Below are 17,768 nucleotides of genomic sequence, written 5' to 3' on the forward strand. Positions count from 1 at the left end.
TATTCTTGATGGATGAGTAGATGCCGTATAGCATGGTGTTTAATCTTATAGGCATGTTCAATTTTATAATATTATATTTTATAAAATGACTATAATAATAATGTGGGTGGACTAACTTATACATGCAAGATTTATTATATAATTTTATTGATAAATATACGTGTATTTATATAAAAATTGATTTTGTAATTTATTTTAAGTATCGTTTAATTATGCCATTGTTTAAATATATTATTTTTTTGGAAGTTTTAGTTAGAATTTCGAGATTTTTTTGACCAAATCTTATTTTTATTATTTAAAAATAGATTTTTGACTGTATATATATGGATTTAACAGTTTCAAAAGGGACAGTTTCAAAAACCCTTTGGGCCTAGAACTATCTAGAACTACAACTCAAACTTGTAATTCCAAAATATTCTAACTAGAAAACCGAAAAATATGCCGAAAAAACTTCCAAAACATAAAATAAATAAACCAAAATACAAAACCTTTAAACTAAATCCTAACCCTAACTCTATCCCAAACCAACTTCGAACATATAGAATCAAAAACTACAACTCAAATTTGTAATTCCAAAATATTCTAACTAAAAAACCGAAAAACATAAAATAAATAAACTAAAACAGATTTTATATTTTAATTTTTTAATATAAAATTATTAATTTTCATTAATTAAATTATATTTTTTAAATACATAAATAAATTAAATCCCTTTGAAAAACAATAAAAAAACCCTAAAATGATGAATCAGTCAAACTTAAACTCTAAAAAAAACGACAATACAAAACCTTTAAACTAAATCTCGACCTTAACTGCATCCCAAACCAGCTTCGAACATATAGAATCAAAGAAACTTCCTCGCCTTCCCTTGCGGATTGACATCCACGTGTATCGTTACTTTTCCATATCTAATATTTTAATTCGTGGACGCATTAAACGAAAAAACAATAATGCCAACCCTCGCATATATACACACACCGAAATATACACACAAAGCTATATATATAAAGGCAAACGTGAGTACTTCACAGTCTTGATCGCAAATAAAGGCAAAGGTAGCGAAAGGCAGAGGGCTCTGGTGATTGTAGGAAGTTCTACTCGGGCGTGCCACGCTCTAATGTTTGGTTTGATTTGCCGCTTCCGGGAGCTCAACTAAGCTCCACTATCAATCTACCCACGGCAGAATTTAGCAGCTCTCTGCTGTGACTTGATTGTAAGTTATCTGAGAATTAGTGCTTTCAACTTATTGATTGTTATTATTTAGGTTGAATTCTAGGGTTAAGAGTATAGCTTATTACATTAAAAGTTCGAATATAAGTAATTGAGGTTTAAAAATTGCCATGCATTATTTCAGGCTGGAATCTTGCGGTTCTGATTAGGTTTAAATTTATTCTGGACATGAACTTTGAAGTCCGGGTTAAAGAATGACTAATTTATTTTAGGTTCGATTGGTAGATACGGGGATTAAAACAATGGCCGCAATTCTTTTCGATTTTGTTTTCCCTTGAATGGTGTAAATTAGGGTTAAATGTGCATTTTTTTTCTGGCGTTGGGACACAGGGTTAAAGGATTTCGTGATTTTTGTGCAGGAGGATTTGGGTTTCACTTGTTGGTCGAAGGTTTTCAGTTTTATTTAGAAGCATGGATGCCAGTAGACTTGGGGATGGATGGCACTTCACTAGGGAGCAGATTGATAAATTTTCGCCTTCTAGACTCGATGGTATCGACGCCAAGAAGGAGGCCAATTTGCGGAAGTCCTACTGCAGCTTTATCAAAGACATTGGCGTGCATTTCCAGCTGTAAGTGAATTTACTTCATCTTTATTTGGTTTGCGTCTGAAAATTATTATCATTTTTTAAAAGGTCTAGCAGGCGGCGATATAATTATTCTTAGCTTGCTGCACTATATCTATATCTTTTACCATTTTTCATATGTTGATTTTTGAGCACCCGGAAAAGCTGCCACACTGAGTAGTTTGTTTTCTCATAAAAAAATATTTGATCAGAGTGTTGTAGAATTATTTGATATAGCCATTATGATCGATATTTAGTGACAGAAATTGTGCGCAGCAACATTGGTTCCTTCTTGCACTATTGGTGGGTTCGTCTTATCATCTACCCGTGTTTATCAACTAGGAATGAATGAATGCCTTTCGTGTTTGCATTGTGGCTGCTCTGAGAGTCTGACGTTTGGTGTCATTAAGAATTTTATTGTCATTTTGATATGAATAGGGACAATAGATAGATTAATATAAGAGTATTTAAAGTTGTATATGCTAGATACTGTTCCAATGTAAAGCACTTTTAGATTGAATGGTATATATCCTAGCATATACAACATTAAGTGCTCTACTGCAGTGGGGTGCATGTTGTTTTCGATATAAAGTTGTATATGATGGGATATACTGTTATGATCTAAAGCCTTTAGATTAAATGTGTTATATACAACATTAAACCCTTTTAGATTGATGGGTGCATATCGTCTTCTATATACTATAAAATAAATGTCAGAGATTTTCTTGATTTAGGTCATGCCACTCTATGGCTAGTCAAGACACGAATGTTGTTCTATTGTAGTGAAACTTACTAAAACTGAACTTTTGGAGAACATTTGACTGATTTCTCTCCAAAGTTGCTGTTGGGGGACAAATTTAGGAAGAACTTAAAATTTTGCGATGATTGCTATGATAGTAGGATCTCTACTAGAATCAGGATTTCTTTAGATCTTTGTTCAAGATCTAGAAAGCGAGAGTTATTATATCGATGGGCAGACATGCCTTCCTCTTGCTGCTTGCTATTCCAGATCTATATCAGTTGCCTAGTGTCTTTTAAAATATTTCATTCTTTTCATATAGATATTGAAAGAATTTGAATGATATCTAATATCCCTTAGACTCTTTGTTTACACTATTAACTTTCATTTAATTTTATTAATAATGGAAAGTATATTCCAAGGTACTTTTTACATATGCCAGGCAAATAGGCTTGTCCCATCTTAGGCACCTCCTTTGTATCCCTGGTGGAAGTGTATGAGGTAAAAATAAAAGAAATTTATATTCAAATTCTTTTGTTCTTTTGTCTGTTCTATCACCCTATATTTTCCAATTCTTGTGTCAGGGGTTTGAAGCTTGTAGTTGTGCCAAGCCTTGTTGGAAGCTGTCACTAGTCTAGTTTGTATAATCATCCAAACATATCTTGTAGTGTTATTCTGTCACCATACTGTTTGGAAAATTGTGAGGTTTTGGATCCTTTTCTCCTATCTCTCCTTTCCCATTAAATAGGGCTTTATGAGTGTTGATAGGAAATGCTTCTTGCATTTGTGCCACAGGAAAACACATTAGCAAACACAGATACTCACTACCATTCTCTATGATACTATAAGGAACCATTGTGTGTGAGAGGACCTTCATGTACAGTGTAACTGGATAAATGTATGTGAATTTGCTTTATTTACTTATATTAAGAACTATTACAGACTAAGGGTTTGTCTCTTAAGGCTTGTAGTAGCGTTCAGTAAAGCTGTAATAAGGCTGTGCCCTTTGGGAACGATTGGTAAAAGGCTGTAACGTTTGGTCTTCCTATCCTTCCTCTCGTGTAGTGAGCGAGAGGTTGTTCTAGTCTCGTGGGGTTGTTCGAGTGTGTTCATAAGTTCATTCTATTAATAACATCTGTTCTTGGAAAAGTTATCCTTGTTGGTTATGCATTTGAAGCATTTAATGTATACTGCAACCATTTTCCTTTAGATAGCTTTTCAAGAATGTTATAGGACAGGGAACTCTAATATATTGTGCATGTTTCAGGCCTCAGGTAGCTATTGCGACAGCGATTATATTTTGCCATCGCTTCTATATGCGTCAGTCCCACCGAACAAATGACAGATATGTAAGTATTTCAATTCTATTTGACAGTCCCACCTGAACAGATGACATATATGCAACCCTTGTGGGCGTTTTTTTTACATGGTGAACTCTATGATTCTGATGGTTTTAGTAATTCTGTTTTGATTTTCAAGGGAATTTAAAATTTCTAGCCTATTGTTCCATGTTTTCAGTTTAAATATCTGTTTATTTTTGCTTGAAATGAGGGTACTTGTTTTGGTATTAGGAATAGTTTGTTTCTCGTAGGATAGTCTTAATCAGACCATGGCAACTTTCTTATACACTCTAATTAACTTGACTATTATATGGGCTTTGTAAGCATCAGGATCTAGTCTTTCTGAGTATAGAGACATTTTTAAGACATTAAATTACATTCACTGTTGTCTTCCTTTGTTTTAACAGTATCTGGGTTTACAAGTATGGCACCTGTAAAATTTCATATACGTGTTATGTTACATAAAATATTACTGATCTTGTCCAATTTGTACAATTGGGAATGCTCCTTTGTTTTAACAGTATCTGGGTTTACAAGTATGGCACTAGTAAAATTTCAGATACGTGTTATGTTACATAAAGTATTACTGATCCTGTCCAATTTGTACATTGGGAACGCATTCAGCTAAATATCAATTCCTTGCATGTTTGATCCTTTTTGTCTTGCAGTGTGCTTGAAAATTTGTTGCTTCGCTAATTTTAATTCAACCAGATTTTGCACTGACAAAATTCATTTAATGTGACCTGCAGAATATGATGTAATAAATTCTTTTCCACTATAATAAAGAAATCAAGTATTTGATGGTTAGTGACATCGCCAAGGAGATGTGTATGATTAACATAGGTTTGTTGGTTCAGACCATATTTAAATTCCCAATCTCAGTTCTCTGTGCCTCTGCTTGTTTCATGGTTTGTCATTCAAAATCTCTGGGATTTTTTGCAACTATGTAAACTGTGTTTTGCTGCATGATCTTTTAACCGGGGACATGGCAGATATGCACTTTTGATGGGAAAGCACATTTCTCTCTTGTGAAATCATCAATATTAGGCATTCTGTCAAATTCTCTGACCTAGGCAAGACACATTTTGGAAGGTCACCTATTTTCAAGGTTTCTTTAATTATTTTTGAATAGCCAGGTTTGCCATCCCAGTTTGCAACAGCAACAAACAGGAAGATATGACTCCTGTTTTATTTCATAAATTCCTATTTATTCTCAACTGACAACTCGCCATTCTTAATATATATATCACCACATTGATATCAACAGTTTTAGGCGGTGGTGGAGTGGATGGAGATGGGAGTAAACTGAACTTACCTTTCATTATAAGGCATGCAAAGAGATATAAGCTAATATCCATACATTTTTGTTTGTTTGTTTTCAGTAGTGTGTTTATATTTGTTGGGGATGCATATTATGATGAGTCCAAATATTGTAATTGTAGCCTTTTACTGATTTGTTATATCTTCTTCATTGTGTAGATTATTGGGACTGCCTGTATGTTCCTTGCTACCAAGGTAGAAGAAGTTGGTTTGGCTCTTCGAGATGTGACAATGCTGTCCTATGAAATTCGGCACAAGAGGGACCCAACTGCTGCTGAACGTATTAGACAAAAAGTATGGTGTATAATGTTGCAGCATGTTTTATGTCCTTTGGCTAAGGGGTCTTGCTAATTTGATGTTTGTTTAGCATTCTTGGTTTGCATTTATGCAACTTGCTTTATGATATTTAGATTTGGTTTTCAGGAGTGCTATGAACAACAGAAACAGTTGGTAGTCATGGCGGAGCGGATTCTCCTTGCCACGCTGGCCTTTGATTTTAATGTGCAACATCCCTACAAATTTCTTGTTTCTGCAATCAAGATTTTTAAAGTTGAAAAAAGTTCTTTAGCACAAGTAGCATGGAATTTTGTGAATGATGGGTGAGTGTTCCAGTTCTATCCTTGTTCTTACAACACTTTTAATTTTATGCATTTTGGATTGCATGCATTTTTGAATTTTCAATGAGGACTAGAAAATTGCTTTGTGTTACAGACTGATTACAACACTCTGCTTCCAGTTCAAGCCACAACATATTGCTGCTGGAGCTATCTTTCTCGCTGCTAAGTTTTTGAAGGTTAAACTGCCATCAGATGGAGAGAGGCCTTGGTGGGAGGAGTTTGATGTGACTCCTCGACAGCTTGAGGGTTGGCTTATCTGCTCTGATATAATCTGGGGATTTTGTAGTGTTCAGATTCATAATATGTAGAAATTTTAAGGATAATGTCATCATATCCAAATATCTTGTTTGACTATTCATACACATCAACAATTGTCAGGCGAGATATATTTTGGAAGTAGGGGACTGGCTATTGTAAGTGACTTGTCCATTTGTTCCATTCGGACATGTACTCACTGTACTTGTTAGTTTCTATGCAGAGGTTAGCAATCAAATGCTGGAGCTATATGAACAAACTAAGTCAACGGCAGCATCCACTTCAAATGACATCAGCTCTCCTCAAGGTATGGATGATAAATTCAAGTCTTCACATAAAGAGTATTATACAGGTAGGTTTTGTCTGGTGAAAAGACCATATCAAAAGCAGTTATTCCAGGAAACATCCACCGTTTATTTATTAGAACTATTTTTTTCACCTCAGCCTGATTGTGATGATATTGCAGGTCAAGCACCAAATATAAATTCATGTACTGCCAAGACTGGATGTGATACCATGCTTGGGCATGTAAATCAAGGTTCAGCAATTCCAAAAGCTTTTACAAACTGGTCAAAAAAGAGCACATCTGAAGCAATAAAGAACTCAGCCACTGAGAGTGAACTAACGTTAATGGTAAGCTCAGGTAAAAGGGGTAACACAGATATACAAGAGAGTACTTATTAGGTTGGAGAAAGGAAGAGGAGGAGGACGTCCCAATTGGATGGTTCTGATTCATCTGGTATGCCTGCTAGAAATGGTTACTCAAGTTCTTGCAAGTTTTCTCAGAAGGATGCACCATTTGGCGAAATATCGACTCTTACTTCTGCTGATAAAGAACCTACAACCAAGGGTATGGTTCCAAAGCAAACAAAAGATGGCCATGACCAGCGGAGAAACAACATTTACTGATGGAAGATATGAACACGTCACAGGCAAGGAGCATAGCTACCATCAAAGTCAGGAACAGATAGGTACCGTGAGTCGTTTCCAGCAGCAGCAAATATGAAATCTATCCACTATTGAAATTGCCTGAAGCAAATGACTATTTGTAGCCAGGATCACCAAAGCTGGTTGTGAGTACAGGGAAGGAGGTTTAAAAGCAATGGTTGCATGTTTCTTTGCCAATTGGCTAGAAACACTGCTAATCATAGTCGAGTTAGCATCATTAAATGCATTATCCCTCGGTAAGTATTGCGGAATTCATATTATAATGATAAAAGGTGAAGCCAAAGGCTTATAAGTTATTTGAATACGAGGTTATTCATGTTGGCTATTGTGAAGCCTATTTTGCTTTCATATGATTAGCCGTGTTTTGCTCATGCTGAAGCTTAAAATGTACTTGGCGAGTGTCTGATTTCATCAATTTCATTCTTGTCCTGGTTTTAGATACGGGAATAATATCACTGCAGAGAAGTTTCGTTGTTAGATTTACAGATGAAGTGAATTATGAAAGCATAGTTCCTAACTTTTACATATAAATAACATCAATATAACTTGCCAATTTTGCTCGTGGGATGTGTTGTGTCTGATTTCATCAATTTCATTCTTGTCCTAGTTTTAGATACGGGAATAAGATCACTGCAGAGAAGTTTCGTTGTTAGATTTACAGATGAAGTGAATTATGAAAGCATAGTTCCTAACTTTTACATATAAATAACATCAATATAATTTGCCAATTTTGCTCGTGGGATGTGTTGTTCACAATGGGAATATAATTTTCCAATTTTGCCTATCGGATGTGTTAAGCCCATTTGATCACATAGGTAATATAATTGCCCAATTTTGCCTGTTGGATATGTATGTGTTAAGCCCCTTTCATGACAGTGGAATACCATCTCCAGGTTCAAATGCCTTCCTTCACATCCGTGCAAGGGCTTAACACCTCTCACAATTTACACACAAGGGCTTTACACCCATCAAAATTTAATCAACCCAGGTTCCTGGGTTGTTTGCAGGGTAACTCCTATCCCAACTGGTAACCCACACCACTAAACTGCAGCCCAACGCAAATTGGCATTTTTTCGTTGTTAGATTTACAGATTAAGTGATTTATGAAAGTATAGTTCCTAAATTTTACATATAAGTAACATTCTTATAATTTGCCAATTTTGCTCGTCGGATGTGTTAAACCCCTTCGTTCACAAAGAGAATATAATTGCCCAATTTTTCCGGTCGATATGTGTTAGAAGCCCCTTTGATCAAATAGGGAATATATTTGCCCAATTTTGGTCGACGTGTGCTAAGCCCCTTTGATCAAATAGGGAATATAATTGCCCAATTTCGCCGGTCGGATGTGTTAAGCACCTTTGATCACAGGGACGCCAATTCCAGGTTCAAATGCAAATGCCTTCCTTCACATGCATGCAAGGGCTTAACACCTACCTATCACATTTTATACAAGGGCTTTACACCTATCAAAATTTAAACAAAAGGGATTTACACCGATCAAAATTTAAACAACCCAGGAACCCAGATTCCTGGGTTTTTTGCATGGTAACTCACTTCCCAACTGGTTACCACACCATTAAACTACAGCCCAACGCAATATATATATATATATGATGTATTTGGTAACTCGAGGTTTAAATGCCTTTCTTCACATGCATGCAAGGGCTTAACACCTATCGCAATTTAAACGCAAGGGCTTAACGCATATCACAATTTACGTACAAGGGCTTTACACCTATCAAAATTTAAAGGGCTTTACACCTATCAAAATTTAAACAAACAAGGGCTTTACACGTATCAAGGATTGTTTGCATGGTAACTCCCATCCCAACTGTTATCCCACACCACTAAACTACAGCCCAACGCAATAGATATATGATGTATTTAGTATATATCCTATCGTGTTTTTGCATGGTAACTCCCATCCCAACTGGTAACCCACACCACTAAACTACAACCCAACGCAATAGATATGATGCATTTAGTATATATCCTATTGTATTTTGGCATGGAAAAGTCTTTGAAAATTATAGCTATATTTATTATATAGTGTATTGCACCATATTTTGACATGGAGATATGGGATTACGAAAATTATATCTGTTGTCGAGTCAAAGTAGAGCTTGGGTGGGTATTGGGTAATAACATGTTTTCTTAAGAGGTTACAGTTTACAGTTTCAAATTTATATTATCTAAATTTACGTTTTAGATGGTTTTTTTGTTTCACGAATAAAAATATCTCATAAATTACCATATATTGACATTGATAATGGTATAATTACAAATTCAGTAATCAAATTATTCTATGAATGGTATATTAATAAAGAGTTTTAATACATGAATTTGATATCTAACTTGATATTTAACTTGATGGTAACCTTAACCTTAAAATTAGATTAGATTATTATTATTAATAAAGAGTAGCCATATCTAGTAACAATGACTCCAAATCTGAATGAATATTCCTCTCCCGTTGGTCGAGCCCTCTCCTTATTAGTCGAGGGTGAGGAGTCGAGCCCTCTCCTTATTAGTCGAGCGTTTGTTCCTCACCCTGCCGGGGGCATCCTCCTCAGATCGATATAGAATGGAAAAGTGAACTCAATCACTAACTAGCATCAGAAGCATGCAAGGATGGTTCACCTGAAGAAGAAGGGTTAGGAAGGAGAACCACCCCACCTATTCAGCCTCACTAAGAAAGGCGGAAAAGAAGCCTCTCACTTACCTGGACTCAGCTACCTGGACTCATTCAGCTAGGAGAGGTAGGGAAGAAAGGATAAGCTTGACCCATTCAGCTAGGAGAGGTAGGGAAGAAAGGATAAGCTTGACCCGGACTCCACTCCGCTTAGATAAGAAGGTAAGATAGGGGGCTTCATCCTGGAAGACTAGACTAGAAAGGTTGGTTGTTCCACTGCGGGACTGGACTAGATTAGATTATTATTATTAATAGAGTTTTAATACATGAATTTGATATTTAACTTGATGGTAACCTTAAAATTAGATTAGATTATTATTATTGTTGCTCCTTAATATAATGACAATGACAGTAATAATGGTATAGTAACAAATGAATTCTCACTAAATTTACATTGCTCCTTAATATAATGACAATGACAGTAATAATGGTATAGTAACAAATGAATTCTCAATAAATTTACATTGCTCCTTAATATAATGACAATGACAGTAATAATGGTATAGTAACAAATGAATTCTCAATAAATTTACATGTATATTGAAAATCAACTTAACTAAGGGCGATTAACCGTTTGCCATCACTCTATGGTAACCTAAAATAATGCCATCACTCTATGGTATCCTAAAATAATGTACTCGATAGATCATAATTCGGGAAAATGGCAGAGTTGGGCCAAGCAGTTGGTTAGGTGACCTTCGTCTTCTTAAGTAATTAATATTTCTTCTTAAAAACTTGAAAGGATTTAATTTCTATTAATGATGTACTATAGGGGAGTGATATAGCTTTCCTGAGAATCAAATATGGCCTTACATATATGCAGCTTTACTATTCTTACTGTTTGCTTTTTATCTCAAAAGCTTCACTTTTCTGCCTTCTGTGTAATGGAATTTGTTTAAGCCATGGCATTCAGATATTTTGGGAGTTTAATGTTCAAACTGTATCGAAACTCTATCTGAAAATTACAATCTACATGTGCGAAAGGATCATCACCCAACTGCTTTCAAAACCATCTTCTGAAAATGCAGCCATTGAAGTCCTAGATAAAAAGTCAGTACTGAGAAAATTTTACACTCTTGCATCCGTTTGCTTTTTGTTTTCTATATTGAATGTTCAGAGGGTCTTCATTCTTGCTACCTGTGAATTATTAGAGGGTCTCCATTCGTGTTATCGATCAGAGGGTCTTCATTCTTGCTACCTTTGAATTATTAGAGGGTCTCGATTCGTGTTATCTATGAGCCTTTTGAGCATGTGCTTGTTTGAATAGTTATATAACTTTTCAACATGGAATTATGATTATTGTAATTAAACTAAAACTTGTAGTTGTTAGTCAATGATCGATTATATCGTCAGAGATATGGAAGCAGTTAGTCTATGAAACACATGAAACACACAGGGAGCGCTGATTTATTCAATGTCCAACAATCTCCCTTTAGTGTGAGGATGGTGCGTAACACACTAATACTATTTGTTGGGAATCATGATTGCCATTAGACCAAAATCTACAGGTGTTAGTCAATAATTGTATCGCTAGAGATAAGGATCCACGAGAGGTGGTTAGTCCATGTCATGTGTAATGCACAGAAAATGTTGATTTATCCAATGTCTAACGCATGCTCCATCTTAACAAGGCAATTTCCTCAATTGTGCTCTCAGTTTGTCAATTTGGCCTTCATTTTTGCACATTTTAATATACTAATTATATTTTTCCACGGGCATTTGACCTTGTTTCTACAACAAATTAAGGCTGCTTTCTACTGTTCTTTTCAGTCAAGAATGTTTGGCAGGTTTGTGTTCTTTTGATTCTCAAAGACAACGTATTGGGGGGGCGTGTATTACCCCTTTTGCTGTTCAAAATTATTTGCTGCTATTCTCTTTTGTAGTGTTCTCTGCGCCTGGAATTACCTTGTCTTTTCGCTGTGGTTAAATATGATGATAAACGAGAAGGCTTGCTCATTTAAAAGCATGGTGAAGTGGTTGCATCCATGTCGGTTACCATGAGGGTTTTTCTGTAATGAGGTTGATTCTCTGCACGATATTTGCACTGTTGTAGATTTCTAATAGAGGCCTTATGGATGAGGTTGGTTCATTGATGAACTAATCGTTGGCTTTAAGAAGAAAAGTTTATAGCAGAGCTTCATTGCCCAACGTCCTGAAAGTTGAGGCGGCCGATGCCACATCGGGGCGACAAATATTAGCTTTTTTGACGAACATAAGGACTTGAACGTAATTATCATATTACATCAGCACTTCTTGTTCCGCTGAAGGGAGTAATGTCAATGTTTTTGATGAATATTAGGACTAATGATTGTGTTCGCTTACACACTTATGACAGGTCATTTGGAGGATTCCATTAGTCTATTACGAACCTTGTTTTAATCTGCTTTTAAGAAGTGTGAGGAATTAATTTAGCGTTGGGCATTTTGTTTCCGAACTTAACATGATATTGATATATCTTTCTGAAGTTAATTTTTGGATAAGTTTTATTTGTAGAAATCATTTTTATATTTCCGTAATATTTATTTACCCCTTCTCAGTATTACTTTTGTCTAACAATTGGTATTAGAACTAGCTCCTTTGTTGTAGTTTGATCGCTGAGAGGAGAGTTCGAGGAGAGACAATGGTTGGCTATGATGTGAAAGTTCCAACTTATGGAAGATGAGAATGGAGGGGCACCTTATGAGCTTAGGTGTTGATGTCTTCTCTGTTGTGGTGACTGGATATGTTGTTCTTGATGTTATTCCTTCAGACCCTGATGGAAAGAAGAGGTATCAAAACAATGCAAAAGCTAGAAATGTCATCATTGTAGTACTTAGTGAGAATGAGCTGATAAAAGTCATGCATTGAAAATTAGCCAAAGAGGTTTGGGATAAACTTGAGAATAACTATGAAAGTGTTTAGCAAGTGAAGAAAGCAAAGCTCCAAACCAATAGGATGAGGTTGAGAGCTTGAAAATGAAAGAAGATGAAACTATTGCATAATATTTCAGAAGAGTTGAAACAATGACCAATCTGATCAAGAGCATAGATTTAAAATTTGAAGATGAAGTCATTATTAAGAAAATCTTGAGGTCTTTAGCAACAAGATTTAACCCAGAGGTCTTTGATATTGAAGAAATCCCTGATCTGCGCACTCTCACTTTGGAGCAATTGCTTGGAATTAATACAACTTATGAGATGCGTGTTATTCAAGAGAAATTTGAATCTAGTGAAGCTACTTTCAAGGCCTCCAAGAAGGTCAAGGTTGTTACCAAAAAGCTCAAGAAACTTCCAAAGAAAATCAAGGAAGAAGAAGAATACTCTAGTAGTGAATCTGATGAATAATTTGCTTAGTTTGCCAATAAATTAAAGTGAGGTAATGGAAAGTATAAAGACATGTTTCCTAAGTTTTTTGAATGTGGAGAAGTGGGTCATTTTTCTACAAAATGTCCACTCAAAAGAAGTAAAAAGGAGGAAAAGGAGGAAAAGAAGAAGGATACGAAGAGCAAGGATAAAACCTAGAAATTGGAAAAGCCAAAACTCAACAGAGAAGTTACTCCAAAGAAGAAAATAATATTTCAGATGAAAGCTGTGAGAAATCTCCATCAGAAGAAGAAGAGCACAATGAATGTGCTTTTATGGCCCCTAAGTCCAAAGATGAATCAGAAAGCTATGAGAAATCTCCATTAGAAGAAGAAGAGCAGAATGAATGTGCTTTTATGGCCCTTAAGTCCAAAGATGAATCAGATCTTGATGATGGAGAATTTGATTATGAAGGTGAGCTCATTACTGCACTTGATGAGCTAAGCAAAGCTAGAAATAAAAACAAGCTGCTGAAGGAGGAAATACACAAACTAAAGGGGAATAAACCCTCTTTGGTTGATAATTCTTTGAAGATCCACTTGGATGAGCTTGAGAAATTCAAAGAAAATTTGTTGCAACAAATTGTGATTCAACAACATAACTTGGCTTGGCTGAGTTGGAGAAATAAAATGAATATTTGAAGCATTTACTTAAAGAGAGAATTGGAAGAAGTGAAAATGAAGGAGAATGTGCTCACCAATCAGCTAGAAGAATCTAAAGAGAATTGTCACAAACTTGAGGAAGAAATTGTTGCATTAAGGGCCAATCTATCAAAAGCAGAAACTAAAGCATGCCTAAATCAGAAATTTGTCAAGGAATTCGAAACCTTGCAGAATATCCTCAACATGCAAATATCACCTGAGGACAAAACTGGTTTGGGGTGCAAAATATCTTCAAAATGTCAAAGATCAGCCAAGTTCTAGTTATGCAGATGTTTTGAAAGGAAAAGAAAATCAAGCAAATTTTGCTGCAACTAGCAAGAGTGAGCAAAAGAATGAAGCTGAAATCAAATCAGAAAATCAACAAGTGAAGCAAGCAAGATCCTCAAATTTCACTCCTCCATCATGGCAACAAAAATAAGTATCCTACAATATTTTATGGTTATTGTTTTGCATGTAATAATTTTTGACACAAAGCACTAAATTGTAGGTTAAATATGTTTCTTAGAAGAAATTTTTGATAGATCAATGGTTGCTCAAGGTCCAAATATTTTGCATGCAAATGGAAATAATTCTTTTGCTCCACTAATGAATGAGATCGAGTGTTTCAGATGCAATAAATTTGGTTACAAATTTAGTGAACGGAGATCTAGCCTTCCAAATTCCTTCATGCATCACACTCAAGAGAAATCTAATCAGCAGAAAGTTGAGAAAAGATGGAAGAAAAAGGAAGAAATTTGTGAGCTTGCTTTGATAGCTCATGATCAACATGAGCAATGGTTGATTGATAGTGGTTGCTCCAAGCACATGGCCAGTGACAAGCAAATTTCTGCACCTACAAGAATACTAAAAGGGCAATGTCAATTTTGGAAATGATGCAACAATTTCCATCAGAGGCAAAGGAACAATTAGATTGGATAAGAAGACCAAAGCTCAAAATGTGCTTTATGTTGATGGTTTGAAGCACAATCTCCTTAGTGTGAGTCAGATGTGTGATAATGGGCATGAGGTGATTTTCAGATCTAAAGAGTGTGAGATCAAAAATGCTAAATTAGGAAAGATAGTGGCAAAGGCCATTAGAAGTGACAGTAACATGTATATTTTTTATGACACTAGATACAGTTGTTGCATGAGCAAAATAGAAGAATCTTGGCTATGGCATAGAAGATTGGGTCATGTTAATTTTGATAATTTAGTCAAAATTAGCAAGAATGGAGCAGTTAGAGGATTACCAAGGTTGACTAAACTAGATAACACAATATGCACGTCATGGCAATTTGGGAAACAAACAAGAGTGCATTTTAAATCGACGGAGTTCACTACAAGCAAATCATTGGAGCTAGTGCATGCATATGTATGTGGTCCTATAAGGAAGCAAATTCCAAGAAGTGAGACATATTTCATATTGATTGTTGATGACTTCACTAGAGCCACATGGATTATGTTTGTGAAAAACAAATAAGAAGCTTTCAACAAGTTAAGTATTTTAAGTCACTTGTTGAAAATGAGATTGACATGAAGAAAGATTGTCTTAGATCTGATAGAGGAGGTGAGGTCATGTCCAAAGAATTTGATTATTTTTGTGAGGAGCATGGGATCAAGAGGCAATACTCCATAGCTAGAACACCACAACAAAATGGTGTAGTGGAGAGGAAAAACAAGTTGGTCCAAGATATGGCACTGCTATGTTGGATGACGCTGTTGTATTAGATACCTTTTGGGGAGAAGTTGCTCAAACAACAATATAGTTGGCCAATAGAGTTATTCTTAGGCCTAATAGTGACAAAAGTCCATGTGTTGTGGAAAGGAAGACCAACGAAAGTTGACCACTTCAAAAAATTTGGGAGCAAATGCTACATTAAGAGGACGGAAGACAAACTTGGCAAGTTCAAACCAAGAGCTGATGAAGGTATATTCCTTGGCTATTCCTTCAAGAGCAAGGGATACAAATGCTACAACAACAATTTCAAGTTAAAGAAGATTCTGCTTGCATCAAAGTTTCTCCATGAGAGACTAGTGTGAGGTTTAAATCTAGATCTATGTACAATCTCATAAACTTTGTGTATATGTTTTTGTATATCAGGAAAAAGGGTATTTACTTCTAGCCAAACACTTCATAAAAGGTGTGTGACTACCAATGATAAAAAAAATCTATTTAGTAGGCACCCCCTCCTCATTGTCAACATATTTGCTTCTTAATTCCTCACACAAGAGTGTTAACCATTATAATTGTTCATAACAATTCTTGTTGGCATGTGGGGTTAAGAATGGACATTCTACTAAAAAACTCTTTGATGTATATTGTACTTTCTTGCCAATCTTCCACTGAGGTGTCATGTTGCCTTATCATCTATTTCTGGAGAATTATCTTTTAAATTTTCTAGAAGAAAATATATGTTTGATTATTTATTTTATGAATTAATGAAGCAATCATCTTCCAAATTAATCATTTTTTGAATTAATCATGATCATTTATCTGTTTCTTATTGCTCTTTCTACTTTTGTAAAATTTAATCTAAACAAATCATAAATAATTGTAAATAATACAATTATATAATCCCAAAAAAGAAAATTTAAAGGGGGGATTTTATGCACGGAGGCAATACAAAGTAGCCAAGGCAAGCACATAACCCATCAACCTAATCTCAAAACCTTAGAATCAATCCTCCACCGAGCTCTCAAACAATGGACAATTTTCCATTCACCATAAAAACATGCTAATAGTCGCAGAGAGAGTAACAAACTATAAACAATGAAAAATGGAGGATAACTTATACATGGAGGTTATACGAGCCAACAGGGCGAGGCCACATACATGGTCATTCAACTTTGTATGCCTCTGTAAACGACACATCCAACAGACTCGTGATGTCCTCCTGCCGTAGCCTTATGAGCCCCTCCCACAAATTGTTTTGTTATGCCTCTAGAGTTAATGGAACATGAAAAAAATCATTTAAATAAAACTTAAAACAAATAAAAATTAATGTGCTGTAAACCATGACTTAAAATGAACAAAATTTAAAAATATCTCCCTTAAAATGTATCCTAAAATACATACATGAAATGAATATGGTGTGATTCATGGCCCATTTAGCCTATTGTCATAATCACGACCTAATAAATAGAAGTGCATATTTTTTAAGAAACTTTCTTCAATGATGAATAGCAAAGATTTGAAAGCGATTTTTTTTTTTTTAAATTTTCCATCTAATGATGTAAAGCAAGGAATATTTTGTGATTGAGTAAGGTTCAATTTCTCGGGGCACTTTGAGTTAGTGATTAAACAGGTAATTGTATTTGGAAATTCTAGGTTAAAAATAGTCTCATTACCTATATACACATAAATGGATCAAAGTTTACCTATATATTTTTTTAAAAATCAATGTGGATGAAAAGTCAGTCACTCACATGTCATTCTTTAAAACTAGACCTAGATCAAGTGAGAGGGAAATACAATCCCTCAAAAAGAGCACAATCCTTACCCCCTAACCCTCCCATCCTCCAAGGAGACAGTTGGTGGCAAGTGGAGGACACTTGCCTCCTCCACTTGCCATGCAAACAATAATGAGTTCAATTGATCTTCGGGTTCCTTTTCATGCCATTATGGCAGTGGTTATCATGGATTCTCACTCACACTCTACTAGTCTTCAAAATGTTCATGGATTATGGTGGGGTTTTTGGTAGATGGTTCCATGCCCTCTGTCTTGCTTATGTTATTGTTCTAGTTTATTGTCAATATCATCTTTATACAACATTGTTGTATGCAAGCTCTCCATATTTGGTAACTCTACTTTGTCAATAGGATTTTGATGCAAGAGCATCAACTCTAGGCAACCCATTTTTTCCTAGACCGAAACATGGTCATGAAATTTTAAAGGGAAAATAAATTTCCCTCCAATGTGATTTGTATAAATTAGAAATAATAGAATGTGCCCTGATTCTAGAAGAATCTACGACTATTGAGTTGTTAGTTTGTTTTAGTGAGCTAGTATTATGACCAAGTGAGCCTTTGTAAAAATAACAAGTGTGACGCTGAGGTGTTAGGCATTTTAGGTTACTGGGAC

General features: G+C 35.3%; 1 protein-coding gene across 1 annotated transcript; it reads left to right on the top strand.

Moving 5' to 3' along the window:
• Positions 1–989: 989 nt before the first annotated feature.
• On the top strand, positions 990–7,189 carry LOC149164152 (cyclin-T1-4-like). The gene is made up of 8 exons (XM_089431962.1): positions 990–1,213; positions 1,590–1,799; positions 3,800–3,881; positions 5,352–5,486; positions 5,616–5,791; positions 5,904–6,055; positions 6,288–6,371; positions 6,531–7,189. Exons 2-8 carry the CDS (start codon positions 1,642–1,644, stop codon positions 6,746–6,748), a joined length of 1,005 nt encoding a protein of 334 aa, XP_089288088.1. The 5' UTR covers positions 990–1,213; positions 1,590–1,641; the 3' UTR covers positions 6,749–7,189.
• The last annotated feature ends 10,579 nt before the right edge of the window (positions 7,190–17,768 follow it).

Source organism: Pinus tabuliformis, chromosome 5_1 (assembly GCF_031772625.1).
Source record: "Pinus tabuliformis cultivar Carrire ecotype Pingquan chromosome 5_1, CPIR1, whole genome shotgun sequence".
In the NCBI taxonomy this organism is placed as follows: domain Eukaryota; kingdom Viridiplantae; phylum Streptophyta; class Pinopsida; order Pinales; family Pinaceae; genus Pinus; species Pinus tabuliformis.

Bases quoted from the DNA above. Each gene is read 5' to 3' on its own strand.
- LOC149164152 (XM_089431962.1), top strand. From the start codon at position 1,642: ATGGATGCCAGTAGACTTGGGGATGGATGGCACTTCACTAGGGAGCAG. The intron at 5,792-5,903 runs GTGAGTGTTCCA...TTTGTGTTACAG, and splicing joins TGGAATTTTGTGAATGATGG to ACTGATTACAACACTCTGCT. The intron at 6,056-6,287 runs GTTGGCTTATCT...GTTTCTATGCAG, and splicing joins GACTCCTCGACAGCTTGAGG to AGGTTAGCAATCAAATGCTG.